Consider the following 27,385-nt stretch of genomic DNA (forward strand, 5'->3'; position numbering starts at 1 on the left):
CATGTTACACAAATGCCATAAATAAATAAATAAATGCATGTCATAGAGAATAAGTGACTAAGGGGCTGACTTAAAGGGTTCCATCTAGTAATTGTATAGCCTGGGCTCCTCTCGCACCGATCTAGTAATAATACTCAATTCTTATGAATGCTTAATTGAAAGAAGGCAATGGTGGGTAGAGAAATGTAGAGATTATGTACTAACCTAGATGAAAAGTGTTACTGTTCCCAAGTACGTTAGGTAATGTAACTGCTCGTAACTTGAAGTTGAGGAGCATAACCTTTTAAAACGTAATTACCTGGAAACAAACCCCAGCTCCCCACAAACCATGTGAAAACAAATAGTTGCAGGGGGTTACCACATGAGGTGACCCCAGTACAGGGAGCGAATTGTGCAAACATTCTTCACTCCCTGGCTTGTGTGTGCCCCAACATGCTTGTGTTTATGCACTCATGTGGGTTGTATGTAGGAGGCTATGCAGGTTGGATAATAGTGAGTGTGTGTTCTCCTGAGGTTGTCTTTTGTACAGAACTCGAGTGAGTAAAGTGTGGGAGTACTAAGTGTGTTGTCTTGAGGGTTGTATGAGATGTCGAGGACATATCTTGTATTGTAAATAGTTTTGCATGTGGTAGGGTGTCAGTGGTAAGTATAGACCGGTGTGAGTCCTGAGTGTTTTTTATAGGAGCCAGCCTGAGTCAAGTAAGTGGGGTTCGATAAACTGTGGTGTTTTAGTGAGATTTCATGGACCGTGACTATGTATTATGGATAAGGCGTAAAGTTGCTGATGAAGGAAGCATGAGGTGCTTCTAGTGTGCCATGCCGATAAGGGAGCAAATTTTGTTATCAGTGTGTGTGCATGTGTTTGTGTGTGTGTGAGAGAGAGCTCAAGTCCTCCTAACATAGAAACATCTATTGTGGCATGCATCGGTTTGCCAACCTCGCAGAGTGAGGCTAATGTGGGAATGACAGTTATCATGTCTGATGTGTGCAAAGTAGGGGGGCTGCCCAATTAGGGTATAATGTATTATTTGAGGCACTCTGGGCCCACAGAGTTTTTTCCATTGGAAAATATAAAATACACACACACACCGATAACATAATTTGCTCTGCTTATATCTGTAACTGTAGTCAAATTGGAGATATCTTAGCTATGTGCTGTTTTTAGGTGAGGCAGGCAAGGAGGTTACATTGTAGGTTTATATGGGTTTAAAAAGAGGGGAGAGACGTATCCTCTATCATTGTGCTGTGAAATGGTTAAACGAGCCCACGCAAGAGATTTGGGGAAGTGTTTAACTAAAATAAGGTTACGAGCAAGGTTTTGGTGGCTGGACATGGACTCAATGGTTGAAAGTGAAATATGGTGTTGTATTTCATGTTCTTCCAGTGACAAATCACTTAAAACCCAGAAAGTAGAGCCAGGTAAAGTAGAAATTCCTGAACGTGCATGGGAAAAGTGGGCATTGATTTCACGGGCCCTATGAGCATGTTCGGTCCAGAACACAGATTTGCTATCGTCATTGTAGACTATACATCAAGATGGTTTGAAGTTGCATTTGTATTTATTATTTCCTCTAAATCAGTGATTGAATTAATGGAAAGTGTATTTTCAAGGGAGGGATAGCCCAAGATTATAATATTGGACAATGGGGTACAATTAGTGTCAAATGAAATGTCTGATTATTTGGAGAGTCATCACATAGAAAATCATTGCACAGAATTATACAATCCCAAAGCAAATGGTTTAGTTGAAAGAATGAATGGCATCATCAAAAAAACGAAATTCACCTGACATTTGCTAATGGGTTAAAATGGAATGATTGTGTGCTGGAAACGTTGAAGACGCATAGGGACACCCCTCATGTACTTACCGGTGTTCCACCTTTTGAGAAAATGAGAGGTAGAAAAATGTATTCTCAGATGTGCCCACGGTAACTTTGTGTGGAAGAAAACTCCATCCCTAAAGGAGCAAAATGTGTTGGGGATCTAATGCGCATCAAGAAACCATTCAAAGTTCCAAAGGGATGTTTACGGTTCTTTGATCCGTTAAGAGTAATAAAGGTTGGAAAAAAGCACATAGTAACGAGTGATGGGAAACAGTGGAGTATGGACAGGGTTGCTTTGTGCTGTGGGGCAGACAAGTTGACGTTTGAAAATGGTGAAATGTTCTACCCGGCCGGGGGCAGTGCAAATACTGAGTGGTATCAGGAACAGGAAATGAATGAGGACACTACTAGAGGAGAACCAAGAAGATGTAGGGATGGGTGATGGAGGAGAAAGAGTTTGGGAAAGATTGCAGGAGGAGGAAAGTGCAGATGAGAGGGTGGGGCATACCAGATATGGTCATGCTAGAAGAGTACCAAGTAAATTGCTTGACTATATAATGGCAAATATAATGTTTCAGTAGAAATGTACGTACAGTTTTTATATTTTTCATTACAGCACGTGTGATAATATGTCTTGCTTTAGTGTGTCACTTGTCAAGTAAAAGGTGGGACATATGTCGTATTCTCTCATTGGACTTATCCTCTGAAATGAGAGAATACGACAGTATACTAAGCTTGAAAGGTGTGGGACAATTACCCCCTGTTTTGCCATGGGTATCAGGGATGCAATGAGAGAGAATTAGGTAAGGTAAAGCAATCTTGTCCATCTGTCAATAATTGTGGTTTTGCTGTGTTTGGCTATGTAATAAAAAGGGTGTGCAAGGTGTTAGTGGGATAGCAGGGAAGGCGGGAGCGGAAACACTGAGGTGCTGATGGGTACAGTCCAAAAGCAGCCTTTAGCTGTGTGCTGCTGAAAGAAGTAGGTTTTGATACCCACGTTTACTTTATGCTTGCAATCTGTTAAGGTGCAAAAACGAAAATCATGCATATTAAAAAATAGGCTTAAGCATGGACACCCCAAACAGAACGTCGAAGCATTTCCGTTCCATCTGGGAACTTCACCGTCGGTTAGGCCCAAGAGCACGTCTGTCACAGGCTGTAGTGGCCACTGACACCTCACTGGTCACTATTGTTAGAATGGCATCAAGGAAAATTAGCTCGAATTAACAATTTCTTTCTTTTGTGTTGGACAAGGGAACACCACTGCGGCGAGTTCGATGAGGACAGTGTAAAAAGGTAGCTCTGTACTCTTTGGCTGGTTCAATACTTAAGTTGTTTTCTTAGTTACATAGAGAGTTACAGTAAGAACATTCGTTGGACACCACTGGGTCCCATCACCCAGGCAGACCAAGCATCAACTGACACTCAACAGAACCTTGGCATGTATTCACAGACCAACATTCCACACCAGCACTCCAACATTCTCTCAGCTCATGCATTTCCAGACAAGCACCTTACATCACATCTCCTTCTCTTACCACAGACACACTCACACTCTCAAATGTACATTACAATACATCTTCTTTTCAGACAAATTCATAAAACACATTCAAACGACAACAGTGCACCTTTTGTAGAGGTTGTGATATTCTGTAAAAACTTGTGGGCATGACCCCCCTTAACAAATGGGAAATTACTATCCCACCTCTGGTAGATGGTGGCAGGCATGACCCCACATCACCCTTGTTGGAGGCATGACCCCCTTTTCCCATTAGTAAACACTTCTATAACCAATGGATGACAGCAGGCGCGGCCAAACCATCAGAAGTTTGAAGCGTGACCTCTCACTCCACAATTGGGTAACTGCTGATCCCAATAATAACAAATAGGTATAAGGCACGACCTCCCTTCAGAAATTCTTGGAGGAGTGATCCCCCTTGTACCAACCACTAGGGAAAACTCCCTCTTCCAAAGGATGACAACCGGCGCAACCTAATCATCCCCTCTTGTACAAGGAGTGACCTCTCACTCAATATGTGAGAGACCACTGCTCCCACCACATATAAGTGGCTGAAGGCGTGACCTCAGAATACCAACTTTTACTTCCCCTCCTATAAAACACTAAGAACACCTCTGAATCTTAGATACACTTTTTGGGGTAGGCACGACCTCCCCGTTTCCATATGTTAAGGCACAACCTTAACCTTCCAATTTGCAGGTAGATGACTTTTGGATATTTGCTGACCATAATCACATTGACCTCTCATTAGTCCTTGGTACATTCCTTTGATCACATAGTGCACTATTACCATCCTTACCAAAGATAATCTACAAATTGGAATTATTAAAATTTTGCTTGGTTTTGCTAGGACCAAACACAACATGCATCGTTAAAAGTCACTTATATGGCTAATAGTCTTTGTTGTATTTTACAACGTAACCCTGTAAAGCCTCACAATTGTTATCTCTAACTCATCATTTACACACGGTACTCACATCTCGCCACTCTAAGCATACATCACACCCTTCTAATTGTCACTCTTAAGACAATAACTGTATTTCTAAAAAAGTCTTAAGTAGTCAATAAAATCCTGCAAATCCTCAAAAGAATTAAATCTGCAAAACATTCATATACTCTTTGTAACATTACTAGATACACTCTTTCAGATCTCTTTCATTCTATGCCGATCCACAACTCAACCTGCACTTGCTGCGCGTTTCAACAATAAGCATTGCCTATTTTACTATTACTTGTATAGAAATGATACGTGGCATCTTTTTAGCCAACTCCACCATGTCCCAAATCTTTCCGCTTCACTTTCTCACTAGGATCTGTCCCACGTCAGGTACCCGAATCCTCTCATAGGACACCCGGTATTCTCTCGGGCAAGGATGCTGGTAAAACCGATGTTCTTTATTAACCACTCTTCATGGAAGTGGGCTTCCCTTCACTTCCGCCGCTATCAGTGTATTGCTGAAAGTAGGCAATTGTTATTCTACGTAGACTCCCACGCTTTTGGGTGCCTTACTCACGCACTCCCTACAGCTGTCGAAAACAGAAGCAACTGCATAGCTTTCGCATATTTTACAGAGAACGTTGGGCTCTGCGTTCTCTCTTGTCGCCAACTCCCAAGTCACCCGTGTGACATCATCAGTCACAGCTCAGCATAGGAGCAAAACACAACTCCTGCTCCAACCGTCGCACAGCTGGGACTACGTTTACCATCCACGCCAATTGCACTACCCACTTAGCACTTGGTTACTGCTTAATTTCCATGAGCTAACTCAAATCTCTGCTTTTTCTTCACACATGAGACGCTCTAATACATTAGTGCAGTCTTTTGTAGACTTTCAAAGACGTTTTATGCATAGTCACTAATACGCTGTCCCTTCTCAACGTATGACAGCTCGCTGCTTCTTTGCCTCAGCTGTACATCTTATCACAGACCTTTCCGCTTTAACCCTTGATGCTACGCCGGGGTTATCCTTTCTTCTCCCCTGGATGCTGCTTCCACCCTTGCGCTGGGCTTTTCCTCCCTTTATCTTTGCACCGGATGCTGCCTCCACCCGTGGCAGGGCTTTTCCTCCCTTTATCTTTGCCCCGGATGCTGCCTCCACCCGTGAGCAGGGCTTTTCCTGCACCCTGCGCTGGTTTTAGTTTTTCCTTTATACTGCGTCTTGCATTACTTTCTGATTTTTCCCTTGGGATCTGCACAGAACTTTCTTAGAAGGAGTCTCTTATCACATTAGGGCACTTTACCCTTTCCCCTTCTTGTTGCCCTGGGTGATGGGACTTACTTCTTTCTCCTTGGGGGGCAGTGGTTCCTCTTCTTCAGCTGCTTCCCCCTCAGCAGTCTTCTTCCTTGTTAGCACGCGTGCTCTTAGTTTCAGTTTTCTCCGTCGCCAATGTAAAAAGGTAGCTCTGTACTCTTCAGCTGGTTCAATACTTAAGCTTAATTCTTAGTTACATAGATATTTACAGTAAGAACATTAGTAGGGCACCACTGTGTCCCATCACCCAGGCAGACCAAGCATCAACTGACACTCTGCAGAACCTTGTTAATGTAACAAACAATAGGGGAGCCCCTGTGTGCAAGTGTGAGTGGGGGCAAAGTATGTAGTATTTACAAAAACCGACCAAAGGGTACTCACACTCGAGACAGTCCTAGATTCTGTCCAACATTCAAGTTAAATCTCCATAGTAGTTTAAAGGCTAGTGTTTGCGAGGCAAATCACTAAGGATACACCAAGGAAGCAGTCTGAGAAATGCTAACCATAAATTTATTGTTAAAAGCACAGTTTTTTTGAGATTTTACACAATTTCTAAAACAAAAGATAAGTAGAATAGAGCAGTTGAACAGATAAAGAGAAACAGAACATTCATCACAAATACATCAAGTGCAAAAGAAGGGATAACATATTAATCACATCAAGATAAAACAATTCTTACAGGCTACCCATAGTTCCTGCAACATCAGGCCTTCCAGGGTGTATAAAAAATTACCCTGGTAGGTATGCAAAAAGAATATTATTTTAGCTGAGTTTGTATATTTAATCTGCCAACGTGTAGGAAAGAATCAAACGTTCGTTCCTAAAGGGAACAACATATATATAAATCACGTTTCGGCATGCCAAACTGGCATCAATAGTCAGAGCCTTCCTCAGGGCAGGATGGAGGAGCTGGTTCAATACTTAAGCTTAATTCTTAGTTACATAGATAGTTACAGTAAGAACATTAGTAGGGCACCACTGGGTCCCATCACCCAGGCAGACCAAGCATCAACTGACACTCTGCAGAACCTTGACATGCATTCACAGCAGCACTCCAACATTCTCTCAGCTCATGCATTCCCAGACAAGCACTTTACAACAGACAGCATAGCATGGTCTTTGGTGGTGTTTTTGTCAGTGTGCCCAGGCCCTGAATTAAGCATTGGATGACAAAGCCAAGGAAACTGTGATTTCACACTCTTGTCTTTGCCACTATGTTCGCTTCTTGTCTTAGACAGCCGCAGAGTTGCGCAAGATATCGGCATCAGGGGAGGAGTCGCGCTCTTAAGCTCCTGCATGCCATATGAGACCAGGTCATCCAATGATTGTTTTATTCTTTATTTGCATTGTGGGACTTGTAGTCCGTTCAGGACTACAAGTCCCAGAATGCTACCTAAAACCGCCAGTGGATTAACCTTTTAACCATCACGTATGGCATAGGGGAATTTGAGAGCTCTTTAGGGCACGTACTGGAGAGCTCTCAACCAATCTTCCTATCAGTCCTGGGGAGACAGGCATGAGCACAAGTGACAGAAATACAAGCAGGGTTGTCATGCTGTCCCCTGACAGCAGCTACATTTCTTGGCTAGGCCGCATTGGTTGATAACATACGTGAAGACAGAGGCAGCAAAAGGTAAATGTTTCTTTGTGCGCGAGCAAGTGGGCAGGATGGCGTGGGAGGGAGCTTTGTGCAGAGCAAGCCAGAAGGAGGCCGCGAGACCTGACACCTTACTCACAAGGTAGGCAGCACTGAAAGGAAGGGAAGTGAGATCGCAGCTTCGTCGCAGTGTTTTTTCCTGCTTTTCATTGAACCGTCATCGCTGGTTTCCAAAGGGTATTTTGCTTTGTGTGTTTGTTTTCATCATGGCGGGCTCGCTCTGCTGCTCTAGTTTGGGCTATTAGGCACTTGTGTCAGCTATATGCCCAATCTATTGCATTAGAGCTCAGATAGATAGGCATGGCATATGAGGAGGGACACACAGCTGATAGTTTGTTTGGTTATTTGTCCACTATTGACTGCCCATGGCCATGCTAATCCTTATGGCCATTCCCACCGAGCTCCTGCCCCTCGCTGCCCAAAACACAGCCTCATGGGAACTCTTTGAGCTTGCTTTAATCGAGCCTTACCATCAAACTTTGCACTCGAGGTGCCTACCAGTGTTTTCTCAAAGCAGCTTACTCATAGTCAATGACTTAATTGGAGTTGTAGACCCTGCCGGTGTAATACAAATGTCTTAAGGTTTGCCTTCAGCACTATGTGTGTCCTTCACTGAAGTCCTTTGAAAAAGCCAAAATGTTTTACTTGTGTATAAGTATTAGGCAGCACCAGCTCAAGGTGCCCCCACCGCGCAGCTAATAAAGGACGCCTTGTCTCCAGCTCAGTGTCATGTAAACAGCGCCTAACTGCGGGATTTTTTAAAAGGCACTGTTTACATGACACAGAGCTGGAGGCAAGGCGCCCTTAAACACATTTTACAAGAACAGCAGGGGGCTCTGTTCTGTTGTTCGGCTGAAACTTGTTCTAGTATCAATTCAGGTATGGAGGAACTTTTTATATGGAGATATCTTAAAGTGTACTCTCGCGACCTGTTAATGAATGCTTCTGAAGCTGGTGATATCTTCCCTATATCGTGTTTAGACTTTGTTATCCTTTCTTTGTTGTTCAGTTGTCGCAGGGGTGTGGGTCAACACAGAGACATAGAGTTCCTTGACTCCGTTTGGAAAAAGTGAGAAAAAAAGTTTGTTTGTGCCTACACCTCTTTGCGCCAATTTCCTTATGTGGTGAAATAAACTCACAGAGCCAAATTTCTTCATAAGAATATTTCTTTTTTTTTTATTTTTTTTTATTTTAAATAAGAATATTTCTTAGTTTATTCAGTGTATGTTCCGCCCTTAATGGATGACACGTGTTTCGGCGTGTAACTAGCGCCTTTTTCAAATCCGGGCCTCGCTTATTAAAGTTGAAGTCCCCCTTCCGGGAAATATTTTTTAGTCGAATGAAGTAACCGTGGTCCTAGGGTTCAATCCCTCCTACAAATTCTCCTGCTTACGCCTCACCCTGGACCGACGCGTGAGGCATAAGCAGGAGAATTTGCAGGAGGGATTGAACCCTAGGACCACGGTTACTTAATTCGACAAAAAAATATTTCCCGGAAGGGGGACTTCAACTTTAATAAGCGAGGCCCGGATTTGAAAAAGGCGCTAGTTACACGCCGAAACACGTGTCATCCATTAAGGGCGGAACATACACTGAATAAACTAAGAAATATTCTTATGAAGAAATTTGGCTCTGTGAGTTTATTTCACCACATAAGGAAATTGGCGCAAAGAGGTGTAGGCACAAACAAACTTTTTTCTCACTTGTTCTAGTATCAGCCAAACAACAGAACTGAGCTCCCTGCTGTTCTGCATTTGTGGTGGGCAGGGTAGGGGGTGGTGGGCGCACACATCTCGCACAGGCTGCTAGCAGACCTGGGGCCAACATTGGTATTTGGCATTTGCCAGGCACTTGTGCAGTAGCACTTTTTGGGTGTATCTGTTCGCAGAATGGAATTGCCATAATAAACTGTCTTGGACCCAAATGACTAGAGAGACTCAAGGAATATGGCAAAGTACTATTTTATTATCAATTTAATAAAATGGGGCAATCTGGCAAACAACGAATTGTAGTCCACACACTCACAATGCAAACTAGTAACACACCAGCTTTATACCTCAATATGTGTCAGCTATGACGTCTTTCTTCATGGCAAATAATAAAACCTATCCGGTTTAGGGATTGGTTATGGGAACATACCTACTTACAGAGCCCATAAATGTTAGTAACTTTAGTGGCTGCTCCTTTTCTGGTAGGCAAGCCTCGATTTTCCCTCTAACTACGTATAATACAGATTATAACAGTATCACAATAGCGGATTGGCTCATGCAACATTGTATGCTCATCGTTGCATAAGCCCTCATGAAAGGTTGGCATCCTCTCCCAACCTTGGGCACTCGGCTCACTCGCAGCACGGAAGCAAAATGAAACTCAGGTGCAGAGAACAATGTCAAACTACTACACACTCGCCCAATTAGTCTACCATCCCTCATCAGCCAAGCCTTCAACCAAGGTCTCTTCTTCATAGATTACCTTGCAGGCTGTTCTCTTCTCTGGGACTGTTAAGGGAGTATAAGTACACCACTATCTTCATTTGCAGCTGAATGAATAGGCTTTGCTTTATAGTTCTGAATCCTGTGTGAGGAGACCACCATTTTGTCAATTTTGCCCTCTTATTTAGTGCTATTTAATTCAATTAAGCTGGGGGCATTACTCCTCTTGGCCTCTGAAGACTTGGTTGCTCTACCTCACTCACATAGGCTTTTCTTCCTCTTTCATTGTCAATACTTGGCACTCGTAAATGTTATGATATGATGTGATATGATAGTTTATTAATATAGCGCCTATACACAATGTGTTTCATAGCGCTTCAAGGCAATGGAGGGAACAAGGGAAAATACAGTGACATTCTTACAGTCCATGAACAGTAAGGATGTGAAATTAACTATCGTACCTGACAACATTTCAGATAGTGCAAGAGCTAAGACATAGATAAGGAATGGAGGGGGAAAGTGGGAAGGAAATGGAAACAGACAGGCAACTACCGTACTAGGCCTGATGACATTTCTGGTAGAGCCGGAGAAAACAAAAGGTGAGGGAGAGGGGTGTAGAAAGGGAGGAGAGGAACCAAACAAGCGACTATCGTACTAGGCCTGACGACATTTAAGATAGTGCCGGGGGAGGGGGAAAGTAAGGGGGGGGAGGAGGAGACAGATGAGGTTGCTATCATATTAGGTCCAGGAAGGTCCAACATCTCTTCTGATAGAGTAAGTACATAGAAGAAAGTAAGGGGAGGAGGGGAGAAGATAGGAAAAGGGAGAAAGGGAGAGGAGGAGCGAACAGAGAGTAAGCAGTCAAAAAGAGTGGAGAAGCAAGAGGGGAGAGCAAATACAATTGCAGAAGTCAGTAGTAACACATAATGTTGCAAGCCAGGATACAAGATGAAGATGGGAACAGCATGATTCAGGGCCACCATGAGTACAAGATGCAAAGGAAGTCCAGCATGACAGTTGAGAAAGGGTGATGCACAGTGAATAAATGAAGTCCATAAAAGTCAAATCCAGCATTGGCCACAAGACAGTGATGCTCATTTACTTAATTTAAGAGAAATATGTCCTACGTAGATCACTTATCCTCGTTGACTCACCTTGTGCCCTTCAGTACCTTGTCGCTGTGGCATTCTTGTTCTCTGGACTGTAGCTATTCTTTGTTCATGCATGAATTCGAATTTCCAGCCTCTGTCGGCTCTGCAGCTCTGGTCTTTCTCTTTCGAACTCTTCACTTACTATCATTGAGAGCCGGTGTCCATCTTTTCAACACAACCACTTCACCCGTGTTATGTTTTCTACTGCAGCAAGCATCTATGTGACTCATCTACTTTGCATTTCTGCTTATATGCACTCACTACTCATCTGGTTACTTATCTTCTTTGTATATATGGTTTCTTCTTACTTGTACGTATGTTTACTCTTGGTTCTTCAGTTACATCTTCATTCTTAAGTTTTCTTGTATCGTTTCAGTGCCTCATTCTATCTTCTCCTTATGACATCACTTTGCACCTGTCAGATCTTCTTTACAACTCTCGCTAGTCACTGGTGCCTGCAAATCTCCAGCTACCACCTCAGTACGTGGGTACCTTTGATACGGTTGTCTGAGCGCGGAACATCTCTCATACACTCAATGGGGTATTGAGATGATACCTGGTGTCATGCACAGAGCCTTCCTATTATTCATGCACTATGACAGAGGTGAGGGGGCGGAGTCTATCACTGACGTACATGTCTGCTCCTCTATTAGATGGGCAGGTACTTTCACCATTTTGCACCTGCTACCATCAATAGTCAGTTAATACGACTGCGCCTGTTCCTGGCACACGCTTTCACCATGTGTACGGAAAAGCCCAAACTGTTAGCATGGCCAATGCTTGTTTGGTCTTATCTTGGGGTCGATAGGTACCATTGCCGTAGAGTAGATGCAAAAAGGTTCACACGCTGTAACCTCAGTGCACACCTTCCAGACTGAGTTTTTCAGTATTATGATTGCACAATCGGAATCACTTCAGTACCAGGCAGAGAGCATCTCGTACATGCTTTTTCAGCAGAAGTTGTGCTGTGGGCACAGCTTCCCTTTAGGTCTGTGGTGTGGCCTAATGTGAGAGCAAGGTTTGAATCTGATGTGAGTGAAGTACAGGGAGAAAATATATCAGTCTGGGACTCAAGTGCTGATATCAAGTACAGAATGTGCGATGGATAACATTGATGTCCAGGTACAGAAGGTCTGAGGTTTGCTTCCTGGGCGATATCAGTGAAGCACAGATAGAGAATGCAGATTGGTCTTTGTCCGTGGGAATGATTTCAGTCATGCAAGTGAACAAGTGGGGGTGGGTGTGGTACCATAAGTGAGGCCCAGATGCTACATTGGTGAGGGGCCTGTCTCCCCATCCGTGGTAGATATTAGTGATGCCCTGGTAAGAGAATGTGTGGGTCTCTTACGATCGCGGAGATGTCAGTGTTGAGGCTGTACTGAAAGTGTGATGGTGGCAGTCTTGTGGTGATATCAGGGAGGCACAGGTAGAACATCTGTGTGAGAGTGCCTCCTTCAAGATTACATCAGGGAAACGCAAGGACAGAATGTTTGAGGGTGCCTGCTTCAAGATGACATTAGTGAAACACAGGGATAGAATGTGCGAAGGTGCCTTCTTGAAGAAGGCATCAGGCATGCACAGGGACAGCATTTGTGAGGGTGCCTTCTTGAAGAAGGCATCAGGGAAGCACAGAGAGAGAATGTGTGAGGGTGCCTGCTTGAAGAAGGCATCAGGGAAGAACAGGAACAGAATGTGTGAGGGTGCCTGCTTGAAGAAGGCATCAGGGAAGCACAGGGACAGAATGTGTGAGGGTGCCTGCTTGAAGAAGGCATCAGGGAAGAACAGGAACAGAATGTGTGAGGGTGCCTGCTTGAAGAAGGCATCAGGGAAGCACAGGGACAGAATGTGAGAGGGTGCCTGCTTGAAGAAGGCATCAGGCACGCACAGGGACAGAATGTGTGAGGGTGCCTGCTTGAAGAAGGCATCAGGGAAGCATAGGGACAGAATGTGTGAGGGTGCCTGCTTTAAGAAAGGTATCCGGGAAGCACTGGAGCAGAATGTGTGAGGGTGCCTGCTTGAAGAAGGCATCAGGGAAGAACAGGAACAGAATGTGTGAGGGTGCCTGCTTGAAGAAGGCATCAGGGAAGCACAGAGACAGAATGTGTGAGGGTGCCTGCTTGAAGAAGGCATCAGGGAAGAACAGGAACAGAATGTGTGAGGGTGCCTGCTTGAAGAAGGCATCAGGGAAGCACAGGGACAGAATGTGTGAGGGTGCCTGCTTGAAGAAGGCATCAGGGAAGAACAGGAACAGAATGTGTGAGGATGCCTGCTTGAAGAAGGCATCAGGGAAGCACAGGGACAGAATGTGAGAGGGTGCCTACTTGAAGAAGGCATCAGGCACGCACAGGGACAGAATGTGTGAGGGTGCCTGCTTGAAGAAGGCATCAGGGAAGCGCAGTGACAGAATGTGTGAGGGTGCCTTCTGGAAGAAGGTATCAGGGAAGCACAGGGACAGTATGTGTGAGGGTGCCTGCTTGAAGAAGGCATCAGGGAAGCACAGGGACAGAATGTGTGAGGGTGCCTTACCTGAGATGACACTGAAGATGCACATGTAGAGAAAATGTTTGGGTGCCTGCATCCAGGTGACATGAGTGCTGCACATGTACTTAATGTGTGAGGGCACCTGCAGTGCTTACCGATAGCAACACAGATGGGGAGGCATGTGTGTGAGGGTGCCTGCATCCAGATGACTTGGGTAATGCGCATGTTTATAAAGTGTGAGGGTAACTACTTGCTGCCGCTGGCATTAAAGATGCATTGGTACAGGCTGTTTTGGGGTGGTATAACTGATCTCAGATGACACTGGAGATGTGCATGCACTGAGATGGCACAGGGGCACAGGTACAGAATGCGCAAGGGTGCCTGCTGCCAGGTATTATCAGAGGTGCACATATAGAGAATGTGGGACAGTGCAGGCCCCCAGGTGACATCAGAGATGCACGTGGACAACATGTGTGATAGTACAGGCCCTCAGCTGACCTCGGAAATGGCCAGGCACAGAAAGACAGAGGTGATGAGTCCTGTCCAGAGGTCCCCAACGTTGTCTAGGCAATGAGCGACATTTGCTTACCAAATGAAATGGTAAGCAACATTTGTATCTAGAAACAATATATGTTCTTTCAGGTGGTGGCAAAATGTTTGCAATACAAAACTGGAATACATTGAATATTATAAATTGAACGTGTTTGTGCAGCAATCAAGAGTAATAATCTAGTCGTGTTGCAAATCTAGTCTATGCGACTTTCGACTGGCTTTTCAGTGTTTACAAGTGATCGAAGTGGTAGATGGCACATTTTTAAGCTCGGAAGACCATTAACACTGGTCACAACATGCAGGATTTAAAAAACACTTTTACTAGAGATTTAGGATTGTTCCTGAAGGAAAATTTGTCAAACAAACATAATGGCAAAAGGTGCATTTTTAAGCACATTCGCCCAGTAATATTGGTCACAAAGTGGAGCAATCAGTGGCCACTGTACTGGAGGAATGTACTGCATTGCAATTAAAAATGATTAGCAGTAAACTCTTTTGTAATGCAGTTGGGGATTTTTTTTTAAATCATGAACAATGTGGCATGCATCTTGCTTTTTTGCAATTATCCAAATGCCAAATGAACAAAGTATCAGATGAGACCATTTTCTACCAGGACCCTGCAATGAATATGTAACACAAACCAGGCCTGAACAAATTAAGCATGCACACATTTCTAGCCAATAATGTGAATGATTGATACAAACAAATATTGCAAGTGCAAAAAAGCTAACTGGAACCTACGCAATTATGGACGGTTGGGCATTTATGCAACTTATTTCACCCTTATGCTTTTGGCAAGATTCTGCTAACAGCCCTTTTGCACCTTACCAGAGTGCAGAAGAGGAGGCCAAGTTGCTTACAGTGGTTGCTGAACAAATTAAGGACCTGCTCCAGCCAGTGCTCCTGGATCTTAAGTGGTGCAGGATTGTAGAGTGCTGCTGAGGCAGGTTGGCACAGTAAATGCAGGTTCATCAGTGGCTGATTACAGCAGTAGTACATTTGCTCTTCCCTAGGCTTTCAAGGCTGCCCGAGTTTTGGGCATGCAGGTTCTCCCCATTTGCCACCTCATTCGGTCAATACACATTGCACACCCACATGGCACAGGCAGTGTGGGTATAGCAGGACAGGGTGCCGACAATGCAGACCCGCCTGCCGACCCATTGTGATAGAGAGTGAAATAACGTGTTGTCTATTGCACCCTCTCACCCCCCACCCTCTAGCATCCCACTGCTATGATGCCTTGACAAGTAACATCATTTCTACTTGCCAGGCTAGGCTGATTTGCTACATTTCCATAACATTCCTGGCTCAGCCTATGTTGCATCACCCTAGCACTGCCTCCTCCTTGGCCTCCACACAGTGGCCCAAAGCAAATGGCGAGCAACATTTTAAGGTGCTGCGAAAACATGTTGCTCCCGAGCTACACGTTGGTGATCACTGGACTTAGGCGATGGGAGCAGGGTTGCACATGTCCCGAAGGTTTGAGGCCCCTGCCACTGGGCTGCTATCAATGATATACACATACATATGTTGTGATATCGACCCCGGGGTGATGAAAAGGAAGTTCTGGTACATTAAGAGAAAATATTGTGACAGTTTCGACATTGAAAGGCAATCCATCTCAAAAGGATGTCTTCAAATTCAGGGTTGATATATGGGTTGCACTTGTGCGTCCAGATTGTGAGGGTTTTCATTAACTGTTAACATATCTGCTTCCCTTGTTTTAAGAGATGTTCATGTTTTCTTTTCTTTTCCACACAGGGCTTGTGCATGCGCCTCTCGGAGACAAGATCCTGCCGAGGATCACCGCAGCCAGTCCCTATCATGGTGAGACATCTGGCGCCGCCCCCCAGGAGCTCCTGAGGAACTGCGCCAAGCTGCCCCCTCTAGCCCCGTGCACATGATGGCAAACCCTGTGGACCTGCTGGCAGAGCTGCAACTTCTAGAGAAGGCTCCCACCTTGGAGCGCCTGCGGGCTGCACGGAAGCGGCGCGCCCAACAACTAAAGAAGTGGGCCCAGTACGAGAAGGACCTGCAGCACAAGAAGCGGAAGCATGAGAAGAAGAAGGCAATCTGCAACCGGAAGAGGGTGTCTTTCGAGCCAAATGTGGCCCTGCTGGAGGCCTCACTGCGGAACGACGTGGAAGAAGGTGCGGATTTAACCAATCTAATTAATGCATCACTTTACTTGCACAGTAGGTATTATGTAAACTGCTAATGCACAGGGAGCTTCCAAGACCTAAGCTACTGTTGGGGGATTGGCTTCATGTGTATTGATAGGTGTGTTGGTTTCAGTACTGCACCACCTGAGGTACCAGAAAGTAGCATTAAGGTGCCCCATCAGAGCAGCGAAGGGGCCTCTGGTGCAGAACAGTTCATGGCTAAGGTGCTCCGGCACCTCTAGGTAGGTCACAGTAAATGTGCTGTTGCAGGTTAAGTTTCAGGTGCACTGGCATCTTTCTAGTAGATGCTCAACAACAGGTGGAGCTGCAGGCCACAGTTGCTGTGTTCTGTCGTCTCTGCATGAGGTGCCCAGTAAGTGGCATAAGGACATGTCAGTGCTGAGGTCTGCACAATACTGTCAGGTGTTTATATAGTGCTTCACACCAGGTTCCTCCCGCTTCTAATCACTTTAATAATTGGTCCTTTTAAGGGATAAGCTTTGGTGGTGTGTTGCATTCATGAAATGAGATGCTCTGGCGTATTTGCACGAGGAATGCAATCAAATGTCCTGTTGCAGGCCAGGTTGAGGTGCCTTGTCGTGGTTGCATGAGGTGCACTGTGACAGGCGGGGTTACAGGTCAGGATTCCGATCTTCTTGGACTCTATGAGTTGCTCTGTAACAGGTGGCGCTACAGGTCAGGTCTGAGGTGTCGCACAGTGTTTGCGTGAGGGGCACAGTACAAGGTGCTGTTGAAGATCAGGGTTCGGATGTTCTTCGACTGCATGATGTGCTCAGTAAGAGATGGTGCAGGCCGGGATTGGGGTGTCCTGTTTGCCTGAGGCACAGCGTAACATCTGGTGTGCGTCAGGATTGAGGTGTCCGGGTGTCTTTCCGGAATGTGCTCAGTAACACGTGGCATTGCAGGCATGCCTGAGATGCAGTGGCAGGCGTGTGTGAGCTCTAGAACATGAACCAGCACTCCAGGGCATGACCATCACGTTGGTTGTTTTATACAGTATCACAACATTTTGCATTAAAATGTGGATGCAATCGGTACAAATAAAAGATTATTGACATTCGATAGCACAGTAACAGTGAGTGGAGCCTGGTGGATTGGGGTTTGGCTTCAGATCCGCCTGGGATCCAAATGCTCAGAGAGCAGCATAAGTATGTTCTGGATTGTGGTGCCCAATGCATGGCTGCTGGGATTCTAAGAGCTGGACTCTCAGACAGGTGCTTTGGGAAGTGTTTGGAGATGAATGTAAAAGACATGGCAGCAGAGGCCTGTAATAGATTTGATCAGACATTTTGTTTCCCAGTTCTAGCAGCAGATGCTGCCCTTCTAGCAAGTCCACCGGAATAGTCTGCCTAAGCTGATGGCTGGCTGTACACACACTTGCTTGACAGTCTGTTAGTACTTGAACAATCTTCTCTATTTTGACTAGCATTAATAATATAGCCTTATAGACTCGGGAAGGAGTCATTAGTGCAGGATATTGACACGCCACCAGGTTCTGGCCTGAGGTGAAACTGGGGGCCATAAATTGGGGAAGGGACATTATCCCAGGTGGTAATGACCCCACTCGAGGTCTATAAGGCTATTAGAACATAGTGGTAGTAGCAATGCATGTTTTGGAGTTTTGGTGATCAAGTAAAAATGTTACTTGAACAGTGAGAAAAGTAAATAGAAAATCCGAGATATTAAATTAAATGTGGTTTTATTTTGCTGTGTTTAAACAGCAAGTTTGTTTTCATAAATTAAGTATTTTAATTGCAAACTTGGTTACACTGGAGTGGGTTTAACATGAGCATGCACTAGGCATCATGTAATATTAAACAGTTTATTGATAAGACAGTGAAAGAATATTGCCATGAAATAGAATGTTGCATCGAAAAAAGGTCCTCCCAGAAAGGAAGTGTATTGTTGAAAGAATCTTTTCCTAGAAGTTGCATTGCGGTTTCCCTGTCTGCTTTGAAGTCAGAATGCAAGAAATACCAGTAGTTATTGTCTGCGCTCTGAACATTCTGATTGGATGAGAGGAGGTCAATAACGAGCTCTATGTGCTGATACATGATCATGCATTGAATGGCTTAAACAGTACATAGTTGTTTTGCAGCCCCTTAGATCGACCTGGCTAGCAATCACAATTGATCCCTGACTAGGAACCATCTTGGATCCCTGAGAAGAATGCCAAAGAGCTTGATTCCCTAGCTACACCCTCTATGGAGATGTTGTCTACTGTCCGAATTGCTGGGATTTTAATGACACATTGACCCATCACATAAGAGCAGGGATCTAGCTGCCAGCCTTTTCTGAAGACACTCCTGAGGCTGAGGCAAGGCCAATTCTTCATGCGCTCCTTCCTGCTGCTTCTAAAATTGCTTTTGATGTTTGCTTGCTTAATTTTTTAGCACACTGCTTCAGTTAATTGCTTCTTGGCACTTTGTGCAGGTTCTAGCAGGGGCTCCTCCTGGGAGTCTTATTACATCAAATGTGTCTTGAGTTTTGCTCTGTAAATCATTGGGTTTTGAGGGTGAGTCTGGATTTCATTCCTTAACACCTTCCTGTCTGAATGATCATTTGTGATCTGTTTGGCAACACCTAAAGGCAAAGGGACTGGGTAGTGCCTTCCACTCTAACACCTTAAATTTCACATTGCTGGTGAAGATTTAGATGAATGGTGTTTTCTGGAATCTGCCTAGTTTTGGTTTCAGTGCAGCAAAATGGTGGCCCTTGTGTTGGTGGCAGGCGATTTGTTTTAGTATGAACTGTGTCCTGACTTCTTAGTCAGGAACATGGGTGGATCTCTCATGTGAACAGATGTGATGCTTAGTGGAATAAAAATATTGTGCCCTTTCAGAAGATAGACCAAGTGTCCAAGGTTTCTGTATTACATAGACACATTTAGAACAGCAATTCTTGATTATGCGCATTTTATTCTCACATCACAGTCAGTAAGTATGTAATTGGGTCCAATGGATTGCGGACTAATAGTCCATCCTCAGGGACCATGTTCTTCTTGCCTGTACTCATTTAGTAGTTCTCCCTCATTGCTTAGGAACTATGTTTAAACCATTGTCCTTTCTAATCTGACACCAGCCATCAATACTATTGATGAATGGCTGTCTGTGCAGCACTTTGGTTTCCCAAAGGAAGGTGACAAGTCACTCAAGAATGGATGGTCTCCTTCCTGCAGTACTGAGATCAGCAGAGTACTGAGATCAGAATGTTACAGTGTTCCTAAGGATTGGATCTGTGCTTTCACCCTGATTGTTCCTGTATTTACAATACAGCCGGGAAGGGATCACCTGGACTCATGGCCTACAGCACAACCAGTCCAACGATGGCATTCATAGTTTTCTTCCTTCTCCAGAGAACAGAGAATAACATTTCGCTCATGACACTTTCGAAAGAAAGGCTGGGATTTATCGACGGACCCCACATTTCAGAGCAACAAACTATTTGGTGCCGGAGAACAAGGGCACTCAAAGCCATTCAGAATTCACTTTGAGGAATCGAACATGAGTGCCAACTCATGTCAAAGGCCCTAATCAGACATTGGAATTCGGAGACTTGAATTCTCACAGTGAGAGCCGCAGACAAGAGCATTTGGGCTAAGCCCTCTTAACTGTCAGAATCTAACTCGCTGGATTCCAATATCTGATCAGGGCCCTTAACATGAGTTGACACTCTGGTTCGATATCTCAAAGTTGATTATGAATGGCTTTGAGGGACGCTGTTCCTTGAATCCCCCGCCTGGCTGTGTTGGCCCGCCAATATTGTGCACCTCACACCTTGCACTGCTATTACCGCACCGTAAAAGGGGGGCCTGCATCTTAGCATCCAAAATCTGCTCCACTTCAACTACCGCCCCTTTTGCCCCAACCCCTGCACAGGTTTGCTTACCTTGCATTCTATGGGCCCCAGGCAGTCCCTCTTGACCCTCGGCTGGAAATACTCCTGAATCTTGCGGACCACTGAAAGAAACCACACACTGAAGTGCAATGCACTCTTTCAAATCGTCCACTGGTGAACTAACAAAAATGTTCCATTCTCTAGATGCTGAGAGTCTGCCTCAGGCTTAGTGGGTATGCATTCTCATGTTCAAGTTCTGATGCAATGCACACGGGCTTGCACCAAAAGATCGAATATTAAATGAAGAATATGATATGATAGGTTATTTATAATGCGCTTAATACCCAGAGGTTTCTAAGCACGGACCTGGGGATCGAACCGGTGTTGCTCCGTGTCGTCTTGCTTCCAAGGCCAGCAAATTGCCGCTGAGCTATCCTCGCGAGACAATGCGAGCATTGGTCCCATTCGGCATAGCTAAAAAAGATGAGACCCGAAAATAGCGAACTTGGTGAGCGGGGGTTTCAGGGGTGTCCCCCGCTCCCTAGTTTGGTATTTTCAGGTACAGGGGTTGCGGGGGAGAAAGCAGGGGACAATTGCGTTATTTCCGAAAAGCTCAAATTGCAAAATGCAGCAAAGTGGGCTTCGCTCTTTTGTAATTCGAGCTTTTTAGAATTCGCAATGATAACGTACATCCATGCACACAACATAAACACATCTTATTGTGGTAGTCTCAGGTTGGATGAGTGGTTACATTTCTTGCATAAATCGCAAAAGGCTGGGAGGCAAATGCACTCTCTTGAGTGAATTTCACTTCAAAATCCAGTTCATCCTGTCCACCTGATGTGCCTAGATGTACATTCCCTTTCCTCCGCGGTGCATATTCATTGATTTGTTTTCGTCCTCAATGAATTCCTTTGTGACAGAAAAAGAGTTCTACGATTCATAATTGTGAATCTTATTGGTGACTGAGCAAGCGCTTGTTTCATAATCTCAATGCCTGTGAATGAACTGTGTTGGTTTCCACGGCCTCAAATCTCCAGACCCTGTACACTTCTTTTACTATTTGGGGCTTGTGGATCATTCGTAAATACAAAATGACACACAAAACCAACCCATGATCAGTATCCTTGCTGGCAGAGAGCTAATTCACCAAACCATGATCAGTATCCTTGCTGGCAGAGAGCTAAATCACCGAACCATGATCAGTATCCTTGCTGGCAGAGAGTTAAATCACCAAACCATGATCAGTATCCTTGCTGGCAGAGAGCTAAATCACCAAACCATGATCAGTATCCTTGCTGGCAGAGAGCTAAATCACCAAACCATGATCAGTATCCTTGCTGGCAGAGAGCTAAATCACCAAACCATGAGCAGTATGCTTGCTGGCAGAGAGCTAAATCACCAAACCATGATCAGTATCCTTGCTGGCAGAGAGCTAAATCACCAAACCATGAGCAGTATGCTTGCTGGCAGAGAGCTAAATCACCAAACCATGATCAGTATCCTTGCTGGCAGAGAGCTAAATCACCAAACCATGATCAGTATGCTTGCTGGCAGAGAGCTAAATCACCAAACCATGATCAGTATAAATCACCAAACCATGATCAGTATCCTTGCTGGCAGAGAGCTATCGTGCTATAGGGTTTGGGTGGCAGAGAACAGTCTCTCACGATGAGTAGGTAATTGGTTAGTTGCCAGTAATACTGGTGAGCACATGGGACCACATGCCTTTCCAGACTAAGGGACAAAGATGGAGTTGACCCTTTGGTGGTTTTAAGCATTTTTACCTAAAAGGGCAGAGGAGGGTGAAGATGTCTCATTGGCAGGGAGTTAGAATACTAAGGTCCTATTAGTGAAGTCTCAAGACCAAAGTCTTTCCTGAAAATTGTGGTTTTAAGACCCTTTCTTCAATGTTTTGTTGGGATTTGAGAAAACCTGAGCGTGCTACATCAATGAAGGCCTTATAAGGAGGTATGAGAGGTGCAAAGAAATCCATAGGCCATACCTGAAAAAAGGCACCATCAGCCCCACTCACTCAATTGCCAGCAACCAATCGTAAGTCCATCCAAGAGCTGTTAACCGCCCCCAGCCTTTCCGTGTCGCGACTCTATGAGACTTGTTCTGAGGGTGGACTTCTCCTTGTGCAGTAATGATAAGGCCTCATTATTTAAGAAGCCGCACACGGCTTCGACGACCTCCTTAGGAGATGCTGCCTACAATGCATTTCTCCCATGCGGGGTATTCGGAGGAACCCCTTCAGCCAATATTTATTTAAATTTTTGGAAAAACATAAAATGATGTCTTTTGATTCTGTGGCATGAGGTGGGCATCTTCTTCGTACAAAATAATAGCATCAGAAGGGGACTCATAATCCCTGATGCCTTCCCTCAGCATGTTTCCGTCCACCTGATGTGCCATTGCTTGGCAAGCCGTGCTGCTGTGCCGCAGTACAGAGTTCATTGTTTATAGAAAGGTATACATTTTACCACTGAAGCGAGCCGCTGACTTTGCAGCAGTAGGCTAAAGCTGGGCATGGCGTGTTTGGACTCCACTCCTCCGCTCCTGGCCTGGCTGTGGGTTTCTTCCCTTCTCCCCCCTTGCCCTACCTGCTCCTTCCACTTGGGGACATATATGGGGCTTCCCCACACTCATTCTGCCCCTTGTCTGTCGCCTCCTTTTCCAGTACGCTCTCTTCCCAATGGTTTATGCAAATCATCCCTCCTAGTATATCCTTGCAGATGTAAAGCACATTGAAATGGGAGCGCTTCTATCTTGCTTTGCCTGTCCGCTGCATCGCCTTGCCCGGTCCAACCAAGCAGACTAGGGGTTTCCACACATTTGAGTAGCATGCCCTCCTTTTCTTTGATGTGCCAAGTTGGCAATGCATTGGCCCCACCGGGTCCATTAGCGTCCCAACCTCCAGGGCATCCCCCCACAGACTTCCCTAGACCCCTGTGGGGCCCGGACCTAGGGTTATGAGAAACGCTGCCATTCACTCTGCTTAGTCTCCAGCTTTATATTTGCGTGCCTGGGGCGGTGTGATTGTTAGTGCCCACTGTGTACATCATCCCGCTCGCCCACTTGTACACTTCAGCACCTTTGAAGACCAGTGCCATCAGTCGAATTATCAATTGTATCTAGGTTCAGCTATTAGGAAATCACTTTTCCACCAAGGTCTTTCACAATAATTCCACCACATTGTTGCTGGGCCCAGTACACATGCTTTTTTTAACATACCATATCACAACACAGCATAACATTGCATAACAATGCTCGGTTTGGACATGGCTGGCTACCCAGCTTGATGCATATGTTGTGCTCTGCAGTACAGGCTCTTGGTGGGGGTAATGCCCTGCTGTTTACTTTGAACCCACCTCCCCCTGTCACTCTCAATGCTCATTGGTGATTAGAGCAAGGAAATGGGAGCATACCCTCCTCCAGTAGCCTTCCTTCCTTCCCTGGATTCCTCTTGAGTCAAGAATCGTTCTATAACTAGCTTGGCTGGTCTGTAAGGCCCTGATTCTTCATCAAGCCATTCTGAGTACAACTTGCATCTCCTCTCCTCGCCGTCAGTTACATTTGACTGGCCGAAAAACAAACAAGCATTGGCAATGGCAAAGGGGTTTGGCTGCCCATTGTCCAGTGTAGCTCCAAATAAAGTCCATGCCAGGACTAAAGTTTAGCAATGATTTGTGGACAATTACAAAGCATAACAATCATTTAATTAATCATTAAGTCTCGGAAGGATAGCTCAGCGGCAACGTGCTCGCCTTGGAAGCAAGACGACAGAGAACACCACAGGTTCGATCCCCGGGGCCGCGCTTAGAAACCTATGGGTGTCACACGCGTTATAAATAACCTATCATATCAATTGCTTAGCACAAAAAGGGCACACCCTTCAAACAAGAAATGCATAGCAACAAGAACACAGCGTTATCAAGAGGCTGGACTATTCATTAAATTGGCAGCGTCAAAACAATTCAACTAAGGCACACATGCATTGTTTGCATCTGAGCCAATCACAAAGCCAAAAACAAACGAAAGGAGGGAATAACGACGCATCCCTATGGCAGGTGTCTATTCCTACACATTTGGCGCATACCATTACCGGACTGGCTTTGGGTCCAGTAGGTATCGGTACAAACCGTCAAGAGGCCCAGTGCAAGCCCGCTTCTACTGAAGACCCCCCCCACGCCCCCTCTTTGCTCCTATGCTTACGGCTGGCTCACTCACAGTTGTCATTACTTCTGGAAGAAAGGTTCCCTGGATACGTGCTTTTGGCGGTTTAGCTTGGCTGCCTGCGCGTTGTGTTTCTTATGCACCTGCCCGTTCTTCTGAGTTGCTACACTTTTTTTTTATTTTTGCCAGACTTCATTTGTACGGTGCTCTGTGTGCCATTTGAGAAAAGGTTGTGTTTTTATTAAATGCCATTAATAAAATAAATAAACAATGAAATAGCACAAATAAAATGCCCCTGTGTGCACAGCACACTAAATAATTCGGCAATAAACACAAAGCCAGCCTCATCGGCTGTATCAGTGCTCGTTTACTATTTATTTGACAGGCTAGCCCTCCCTTTGATATGATTGGAAGTTGCTCACAGGAATGAATTCTTGAGTAATGGTGTATTGTGTTTTATAAGAGTACAACACCCTAATGCCTCAGCCAAGTCTGCACTTTGTGGTCAAGGTCATGAGCCGGACCGTTCCAGATCTGCAAGACTACGGGTCAGGCTAATGCTTGGCTGCCCAACACGGCAGGATCTTAGAAACTATGTCCCGCACTCTTGAGGGCTGGCACGCCTGCTTCTACCGGTCAGGCCAAGTATTGGCAGTCAGCACCTTCTCAATGAAAGCCCCCGTGATTTGCAACTCCCTAGACCTGTCCTTTCGCACTGCCAAGGTTCAGCTAATTGTCAAATAGTATGAGTTGCTTACGTTAACCGTCTTGCTGATCTGTGTGTTTAATTGCTGACATTGATTTTTCGCTATGGCATTGCAATGCCCCTCTAAGGGAGGTCAAGGGTTGAGAGATCACCATATAGTGCGTGCATGGTGACGGCGATGTACATGGGACAGATCTGCAATCCTGGGGTGTGCTGGGAAGTTGACATGTAATGGAACGACGATGTTTAATGCAGCCCTTGCTCCTGAGCTGTGGGCACAAGTCGGAAGTGATGGGAGATAAAGTGACTCTGCCAACATCATTGTAGCTCAAAGGGGTTTGTGTCGCCGGATTCCAAGCTATGCTTCTTAACCGCAGGTGCTGAATGCATCTCTTAAGTCGAGAATCACCTTGAATTAACCAGAGCTGGTGACCGTAATCGTTGGGTTGCTCGGCTGTGAATTTAGGGCCCATATTATTTAAGCAATAACTTAACACCGGGCCCCCGGCACCGTTACCAGGGGCTTATTGCTATTAGCACCCAGGTTTTAAATCAAGAAACCAGCCGTGCTAACATCAATGTATTTTGTTGAATTCAAACAAAATACGTACCTAAAATGGCCATCATGGATCTGGAAGGTGAGCCCCTCTTCCATTTTCATGACGGCCAGCAGTGACACAGAGCAACTGCGGCGGCGGGGGCCGCCGCCGCCTCTGAATAAATCTTGTAAGTGGGGCTGGAGGGGTGAGAAGGGACCAGACACCCGAAGGGACAGGAGCGGAGGGTGGGGTAAGATGGCATGGTGGGGGAAGCAGCCATTTGGCTGCTTGGAACGCGTGCTGTGATCGTGGGAGTCATCCCGCGATCTGAACAACCTGGATGGTTGTTTCTCCCGCCAAGGGTGCAAATGCCTTGCTCCCAACAGATCCTCCCATAAGAGTAGCATAGCAGGGTTCCATGTGTTAAAATAGCGGCAAAAATGGCCATTTACACAAAACATTGCAGAAAAAAGGCTGTGGTTTTGCCGCTGCAATCCATGTAAAGGATGCGGGGGACACCCCCGCAACCCCAAGACCCATTATACCAATTAGGGGGAGCGGGGGACACCCCCGCAACCCCTGCTCCCCTTAAATGGTATAATGGGGTACACCCTTAACGGGTCAAACCGTGGCATTTTTGCAGCAAATTTTTGTAAAGGCGATATTCTTGCCGCAATTTTATTACTGCATACCAATAGCAGTACTGCGGTTGTCTGAGGGGTAGTCAGCAGTTCAGCAGTAGGTTATTCAAGGGTGAAGATTCTCTTTCTCGAAGATGCACATTTAGAGTTAGGAGGGTATGTCAGTGGCTAGCAGCCCATTGTGAACTAGGCCTCCTCTGGAATACGTTTAAGGTGAGACAACTCTCCACATCCTTTCTACCACGTGCTTCTATCCACGGCTGTTGTTGTACTTCTTCTTGTTTGTCAAATCTGTAACTACTGTATAAGCTTTAAGCGCCCAGTTACCTGAGGGTTCGGTGCGCGGTACAAATAAAGAAACTAAACTAAACTAAGATGTGAGAGGTGCCAATGCAGAGCGGTTGTGTTAGCGAAGGGAGACATAGCGGGGCTTATCAGAGTTGCATGGGGCTGGTATGCTCCCCAAACGTGACTCACGAATATTCACGTAAAACATAACCTTTGGTTATGAGCCCCGCAACTATTTGCGAGACACTTTTGGGGAAGTTCCTCCAGCCTTACCTCTGATGGTGCGATTGGAGTTAACCAGTTCACTGCGACATGCCTCAGTTCATAGCTGCAGACCCTGAAAGCAATCAATCCCTGCACTGAATCCAAGGTAGATACAAGGAGGTCCATTGGGGGTGCATATGTGTAACTTCCATTAACTGCAGCTTTACGATGCCACGTAACCTCTGCATCGCACATTTCATAGAAACAAATATTCACTGACTGTTCTTGTAAACATTACACAAACTGTAAAATTCCCTGAAACTTAACAAACAGTAACCAGATCACAAGAAGGTTCTTTATTGTGGTAGGTCAATTTTGTCGATATCCTAAAAAGTGAGACGTAGATAGACTGCTTGTAAACACCCCTAAAGGCAGCACCCTCATATCTCCCTCGCCCCTTGTGTCCTAGCAGGATTATGGGGATCTGAAAACCTGGGGGGTGGATTATTTTAGAGCATACAATAGTGTACAAGACCCTCAGGAGGGTGGCCTCCAACCACATTTGAACTGAGACATGGCTGTAGACCCTCTTGAGTGGAAGAAATTCCATACTACAGGGTAGTTGACCCATGTTCGTTCTCAGTAGCGGGCTCCTGCACTCTTGGTTTGTTTCAAAGTGTGTTTGGGGGGTTGTTTGGTGCAGCTCTCTTCTGAAATGTTGATCTCAGCGGCAGGCTTTTTGGAAAATCTAAAAAAAAAGTAGGTTGAATAGATGTTGCCAGGAAACGAAATTGAAACCTCAAAGAGGAAGCCTTTTTTTAGCTGAGCAGAATAGGTACCCAACAGACTTCCTGCCAAGTCCTCAAGCATGTCTACTACCTGACTCAGTGTTTGTTTAAAATATAAAAATGCAAACATCCCTGCATGCACCACTGTATCCT

General features: G+C 45.3%; 1 protein-coding gene across 3 annotated transcripts in view; it reads left to right on the forward strand.

Moving 5' to 3' along the window:
- Window positions 1-27,385, forward strand: part of PPP1R16B (protein phosphatase 1 regulatory subunit 16B) — a 507,009-nt gene that overhangs the window by 73,722 nt on the left and 405,902 nt on the right. For all 3 annotated transcript variants that reach the window (XR_011304470.1, XM_069652371.1, XM_069652372.1), the window contains exon 2: window positions 15,629-16,017. Coding sequence is in view for 2 of the 3 variants with exons in the window: in XM_069652371.1 (XP_069508472.1) it covers window positions 15,768-16,017 (250 nt within the window). In the remaining variant the exon portion in view is untranslated. The remainder of the gene's footprint in view (window positions 1-15,628; window positions 16,018-27,385) is intronic.

The sequence above is a fragment of the Ambystoma mexicanum genome, chromosome 3p, assembly GCF_040938575.1.
Source record: "Ambystoma mexicanum isolate Mex_15411 chromosome 3p, UKY_AmexF1_1, whole genome shotgun sequence".
Lineage (NCBI taxonomy): Eukaryota > Metazoa > Chordata > Amphibia > Caudata > Ambystomatidae > Ambystoma > Ambystoma mexicanum.